Raw genomic sequence first — 7,188 nt, forward strand, 5'->3', positions numbered from 1 at the left:
CTTTTCGTCAGAGCGTGTGACCGTGGCCTGGCGTCAAAGTTTGATTAAAAGCCATCAAAACACGAGCTTCTGTATGTCGGACATATTTTGTTCAATCGAGTTCAAACAAACACATAAGACAAAAGTCCCGGCTTGATGACATCTACACAGGAATCGTGACTTAAAATCACAGCGCCCCCTGGTGGCAGCAGGAAATGTCTTGTTTTTGGTACGTCTTACACTTGGAAGTATTCCTCCTCATCCACTTTGCGCAACCATGTCAAACTGTGTCCAATGGGTCTCAAGACATTGATAATATTGGCATAAGATTACTGTGACTTCGTCAAACGCCATATTAATGTCGTGGCATCAAAGTTGATCAACTCGCCATGACACACAAAATCGCTGTAACTTCGGTGTTCGAGGTTTATTTTAACTTTTTGTCATACCATGTGACCTTGGCCCGGCGTCAAAGTTTGATAACACGCCATCAAAACACAAGCTTCTGTATCTAAGGCATATTTGGTTTAATCTAGTCCAAACTAGACATGTAAGACAAGGGTCGTGACCTGATGACATCTACAAAGACACCATGACTTAAAATCACAGCGCCACCTACTGGCTACAGGAAGTGAAGCATTTATCCTTGCCCCAGTGCGCAAACGCATGCAACACGGAGACGAGAGCTTGGTCATCGAACACTCTCTCTTCCCCGAACGCAACAGACTTGAAACTGCCGGTGTGCCTGGGCCCGTTAGTGCTACAACGTAGCCCTAGTTATTATTATTATTAATAATACTTTTTTGTTGTTGTTGTTGTTTTTGTGTTTTTGTGTTTTTATGTTTTTATATTCATTCAACAACCAGAGCAAATTCTAGGTAGGTGTAAACCTACTTGGCAATAAGTATATACTGATTCTGAAATTAAATTTTACCTTTCTCCTGTAATGCCCCCTTTTCCCCATTAGATGGCGCACTTTGACCGGGAGTGTGGTGTATAGGGCTCGAAAGGGCACATGATCTCCCATCACTTTTTCGCTTTGCCCTGTGAGCCCTTCTGTAAAATGAGCGGATCTAGGAAATGAAAAGTGGACAATGAGTGCCGAGTGTTTAACACGGAGTGGACAACAAAATACTTTTTCACTGAAGTCCAATCGAAGGCTCTATGCCGAGAAACTGTCGCAGTTTACAGTGCAACATCAGCCGTCACTTTGCTATGAAGCATGCTAATTACGCTAGCAAGCAGTCAACGCAATAACGGGCGACTAATTTACAGACTCAGCAACATTTCTTTCACCGACAAACTGCAATTCAAGAGTCAACTACCAAGGCAAGTTTTTTGGTGGCATTCGAAATAGCAAAGGCTAGCAAGCCTTTCTCCGAAGGCAAGTTAGTAAAGTTATGCATGGTACAGACAGCAGACATCTTGTGTCCGGAGATCGAAAGCAAATTTGAAAAAGTCAGTTTATCACGCAGGACTGTGACTCACCGTGTGGAACTCATTGATGAAAATATAGCCAGCCAATTAACAAAAAAGTCTGATTCCTTTGAGTTATATTCACTAGCACTGGATGAAAGTACGGACGTAAAAGACACTGCTCAGCTCCCCATTTTTATCCGAGGCATTGACGACAGTTTTGTGATAGCAGAGGAGTGTTTGACCATGGAGTCCCTGAAAGGAACAACGCGGGGAGAGGACTTGTATAACCAGGTGTCTGCTGTCATCGAAAGAATGAAGCTACCTTGGAGTAAACCTGTCAATGTCACAACAGATGGATCGCCAAATGTAACTGGAAAAAATGTTGGGCTGCTGAAAAGAATCCAGGATAAAGTGAAAGAGGAAAACCCTGACCAGGATCTTATTTTCCATCATCCATCAGGAATCCCTGTGTAAGTCTGTATTGCAGCTTAATCATGTCGTGAATCCAGTCGAAAAACTTGTAAACTTTATACGAGCAAGGGGACTTCAGCACCGTCAGTTTATTACGTTCCTGGAGGAAACTGATGCAGATCATCAGGACTTGCTGTATCACTCTAGTGTCCGCTGGTTAAGTTTGGGGAAAGTGTTGCAACGAGTCTGGGAGCTGAAAGAGGACATCATCATATTTTTGGAGTTGATGGGAAAATCTGAAAAATTCCCTGAGCTAAGCGACAAGAACTGGCTTTGTGACTTGCTGTGGACATATTTTCACACATGAATAAGCTGAATGTGAAACTGCAGGGAAAGGATCAGTTTGTTCACGACATGTACAAACATGTGAAAGCCTTCAAATCAAAGCTCACTTTGTTCTCCAGACAAATTGCGAACAAATCTTTCGCTCATTTCCCCACACTTGCCATGCAGGAAGAGGCACTGCGGAACGCAAAAAAATACAGCAAATCACTTGAAGACCTGCATGCAGAGTTCTGCCGTAGGTTCTGATTTCGAAAACATTAAACAGTCACTTCAGCTGGTGTCCTGTCCCCTGTCACAGGACCCTGAAACAGCACCACAGGAGCTGCCGTTGGAACTGATAGATCTTCAGTCTGACTCAGTCCTAAAGGAGAAGTTCAACTCTGTTAAACTGAATGACTTTATGCTTCACTTAACAGTGCCACATTTCCAAACCTCCGGAGGACTGCACAGAAGATGCTGACTTTGTTTTGCTCGACTTATGTGTGTGAGCAGACATTCAGCGTCATGAACGCCAACAAAGCCCGTTACAGATCAAAGTTAACGGATCAGCACCTCAGATCTATCCTGAGAATTGCCACAACCAAAATAACTCCAGACCTGGATGCACTGGCAAAAATGGGAGATCAACAACACTGTTCCCACTGAAACTGAGAGTGATGATGTGTTGCTGCAGTGACCTTGGAGCCCAATCTCCGACAAACAGCCTGCGTGGCTGCTCTAACCTGTTAATGTAGATAATAAAGATGTTCAAGTGAGTAATTGGTTGGGGCGCAGGCCTCAGATGTTTTCATAATGTTTGATCAGTCACGTCACGACATGTTTTTGTATTGTTCATGTTCGTGAAATTTGTTAGATTGCCTTGCAAAGAAATGCTTTGCTGCATGTTAAAGGCCAAATCCTTTCATGTAATGATTTTTACATGTCTTTTATATAAGTTCTCACAAACACTCCATCCATCTGTTCCTGGCCCGGACCATCTGTCAAATTTTAGAACCCATTGTGGCCTGCGAGTCAAAACGTTTGCCCACCTCTGGGCTAAGCTCTTCTCGTCTTTTGGCACCTCCCTCCCCTTGCCCCACCTCGCAGGTCCAGAGCAATGAATCATCACTGTTCGGGTATAAAAAATGTATAAATACCAGTGCAAAGCCTCTGATTTAAACTGTGGCACATGTGACGCCACCAAGTGGTTTATTTCTCTAAGGCAGAATGACGTCCATTCAGAGGTGGCCAGAACAAGGGTGGGCACTTTTACAGCTGCTGCTGGTGGCGTCTTTCTCTCAGGCTGAGGAGCCACAGTGCAGGCAGAGGGGGGATCCTGAGAACCCTCCACTATCTCAGGATGGGGACATCATGTTGGGGGGAATCTTCTCTTTCCACAGCAGCTGGAAAGACAGAGAGGAAACCTACACTCACAAACCACTGCCACTGGAGTGCACCAGGTAAAATATTCAGTAGAAATCTGTAATACGCAAAATATCTACTGGAAGCAATGAATAGAGATAGAAAACAGGCTAAAACAAATATGATGAAACTAAGAAAATTCTAATTATGTTGTGTGAATTGATAGCATCAGAATCTTTCATTTAAACTGCTACGAAAATGTTGGACCAACTTGAAATAAATGAGCAGAAACAAAAATGAATTGAGTTTGTTCAACTTATATTCAGCAAGTTATATTCACACAATTGCTAATTAGAGTTTGAGGAAAAAATCTCCAACTGTGATGTTGTCCATGCATTTTATTCAGGGAAGTGTTACCATATCTATAACTGTTTGCATTAAGTTTGAATTTCAGAGGGTTCCAGTTTGCCCAGGCTATGCTTTTTGCCATCGAGGAGATTAATAACACCACAAATTTACTGCCTGGCATCTCTCTGGGATATAAACTTTACGATGCCTGTGGCTCCATCGCCCGAAGTGTGCGGGCTGCTCTGGCCTTGGCTAACGGTAACGATGTTGTATCTGCCCCCTCCGCAATGCCGTGTACCAAACCTGCACAGGTGCAGGCTATCATGGGAGAAACCTCCTCCTCTCCGTGCATGGCTATAGCTACCGTGATCGGGCCATTTCATATCCCACTGGTGGGTACGTTTCATAAATGTATAATACTTGTAACCTTTTTTATCATTTTTTAGCTGCTTAGAGTAAAGTAGGAGAGACATTTTTTTAATATTTGACATCTTAATCTTTAGACGAAATTTCTTTCTTCTTTTAGATCAGCCACTATGCCACCTGTGCTTGTCTCAGTGACAAAACCAAGTACCCGTCCTTCCTCAGAACAATACCCAGTGACTACTACCAAAGCAGAGCCCTGGCCCAGCTGGTCAAGCACTTTGGTTGGAGCTGGGTTGGAGCCATTAGAACCAATGATGATTACGGAAATAACGGCATGGCTACGTTCACAGAAAGTGCCCGACAGCTGGGCATCTGTCTGGAGTACTCTATGTCTTTCTTCAGAACAGACCCGCCCGACAAAATACTAAAGATAATCAACGTCATCAAGGCTTCCACCTCTAAGGTGATTATTGCTTTTCTCTCTCACTTGGATATGGATGTGCTGATACATGAGCTGTCCCACCACAACCTGACTGGTTACCAGTGGGTGGGCAGTGAGGGCTGGATCTTTGATTCTCAAACTGCAGAAATGAATGGGCATCACATCCTGGACGGGGCCATAGGCCTGTCCATCCCAAAAGCACATGTCAGGGGCATGAGAGAGTTCATAATGAATGTGAAGCCGCTCAATTCATCCGGTAATGAAATGTTTACAGAGTTCTGGGAGGCTTTATTCAGCTGTAAGTTCAAACAGTCCACAGCGAAGCAGAGAGAATGTACTGGGGGTGAAGATCTGACCCAAGTGCACAACAGCTTCACTGACATGTCTCTCATGCCAATATTTAACAATGTCTACAAAGGAGTTTATGCTGTGGCTCATGCACTTCATAGCATTTTTGGCTGTAATGAAACATGTAATGACAAAGTGCAGCTCAATCCATTGACGGTGAGTTCTTACACAAGAGATAACGCTTCCACAGTTTCTCTATAAGCAGTCTCTCTGTGATAGACATAGAGGATGTCCATTAACTATGATCTGTTTTCTTTAGATTTTACAGCGTATAGGAAGGATTCAGTTCAGAACAAAGGAAGGAGACAAGGTTTACTTTAATGAAGATGGCGACCCAGCAGCAGAGTATGAAATCATAAACTGGCAGCGAGCAGAAAGCGGCTTGGTGGAGTTTGTCACAGTCGGTCTTTATGATGCGTCTTTACCTGCAGACAAACAGCTGAATCTGCACAATACGTCTTTAATCTGGGCACAGAACTCAAAACAAGTCAGTATATACCTGCAATATAATTGTGTAGTTGCACCAAAATGAATACAACTGAATGCACGTGTATTTCCTCAAAGATGTTTTCTTCATGCAGGTGCCTGTGTCAGTTTGCAGTGAGAATTGTCCCCCAGGAACCAGGAAGGTTCTCCAGAAGGGAAAACCTGTCTGCTGCTTTGACTGTATAAGATGTGCAGAGGGAGAAATAAGCAACGTTGCAGGTTTAGTGATATGTATATATTTTTTTTTTCACTTTGCTGTTCCACAAATCAAAGTTTTCAGAGTCCAGACCAATCCTAACAAATGGCATATATCTGTTTTCTAATGTCCAAATCAGGTAAGGTTTCCTGGGGAAAAAAATGTGTAGTTTCTCTATTACAAATAAATGAAAAAATGAGTTGTGAATTAAACATATCAAAAAAAGCAAAGTGTCATAAATCACCTAAATATATTATATGCAGTTATAGCTTCAAGTCAAATTTGAAGACCCCATGTGAAAAGTGAATTAACAAAGTTATACCAATATGAATTATGCAGTAATAATCCTGAAGCCTGCGAATAATCTAGCATATCTGCACATCTCCTTTTGGTTAGATGCCTGAAATGAGGTCTGTGGCAATCACAGGATGAATGTCTTTTTATTCTAAAACATAAAATACAACAGCAAATATCATGATTTATTGAAAAGACAGTTGCTATAAGTGGCCAATGTCAGGGACTTTGTGTAGATGCAATAAAAGAACAACTAAATTAAACTAATCTACTCGGCAAGTCACACCTGCTTTAATACTTTTCAGATTCTGTCTCCTGTGTGCGATGCCATCCTGAATTCTGGTCAAATGAGGGAAGAGACGCCTGTGTGAAGAAAGAGGCAGAGTTTCTTTCGTATGAAGAAATAATGGGAGCGCTGCTCACCGCAGCGTCCCTGTTTGGAACATGTATGACCGCAGTCGTGGCACTCATCTTTTTCAAAAACAGGAAAACTCCCATCGTCAAGGCCAACAACTCCGAACTGAGCTTCCTGCTGCTCTTCTCCCTGACTCTGTGCTTCCTTTGCTCCCTGAGCTTCATCGGCCGGCCCTCCGAGTGGTCCTGCATGCTGCGGCACACTGCGTTCGGCATCACCTTCGTCCTCTGCATCTCTTGTGTCCTCGGGAAAACTATGGTGGTGTTAATGGCCTTCAGGGCGAGACTTCCAGGCAGAAATGTGATGAAATGGTTTGGTCCTGCACAGCAGAGGCTCAGTGTTCTAGGGTTCACTCTCATACAGGTTATTATATGCATCTTATGGTTGACAATTTCTCCTCCTTTCCCATTCAAGAACTTTAAAGAATTCAAAGACAAAATCATCCTGGAGTGCGCGCTGGGCTCAGCTGTAGGATTCTGGGCCGTACTCGGGTATATCGGGATTCTGGCCATTTTATGTTTCATTCTTGCTTTTCTGGCGCGGAAATTACCCGATAACTTTAACGAAGCCAAATTCATCACCTTCAGCATGTTGATATTCTGCGCAGTCTGGATCACTTTTATTCCAGCCTATGTCAGCTCTCCTGGGAAGTTCAGTGTAGCAGTGGAAATCTTTGCTATTTTGGCCTCAAGTTTTGGACTCCTTATTTGTATTTTTATTCCCAAATGTTATATTATCTTATATAAACCGGAGAAGAATACAAAAAAGAATATTATGGGGAAGGTGGGACTAAAATAG

At 43.0% G+C, this 7,188-nt stretch overlaps 1 protein-coding gene across 1 annotated transcript; it reads left to right on the plus strand.

The window, feature by feature from the left end:
* Positions 1–3,399: 3,399 nt before the first annotated feature.
* LOC133003405 (extracellular calcium-sensing receptor-like) lies at positions 3,400–7,188 on the plus strand. The gene is made up of 6 exons (XM_061073128.1): positions 3,400–3,593; positions 3,938–4,235; positions 4,370–5,155; positions 5,259–5,486; positions 5,581–5,704; positions 6,281–7,188. Exons 1-6 carry the CDS (start codon positions 3,505–3,507, stop codon positions 7,186–7,188), a joined length of 2,433 nt encoding a protein of 810 aa, XP_060929111.1. The 5' UTR covers positions 3,400–3,504.

This window comes from Limanda limanda, chromosome 6, assembly GCF_963576545.1.
Source record: "Limanda limanda chromosome 6, fLimLim1.1, whole genome shotgun sequence".
Taxonomy (NCBI): Eukaryota; Metazoa; Chordata; class Actinopteri; order Pleuronectiformes; family Pleuronectidae; genus Limanda; species Limanda limanda.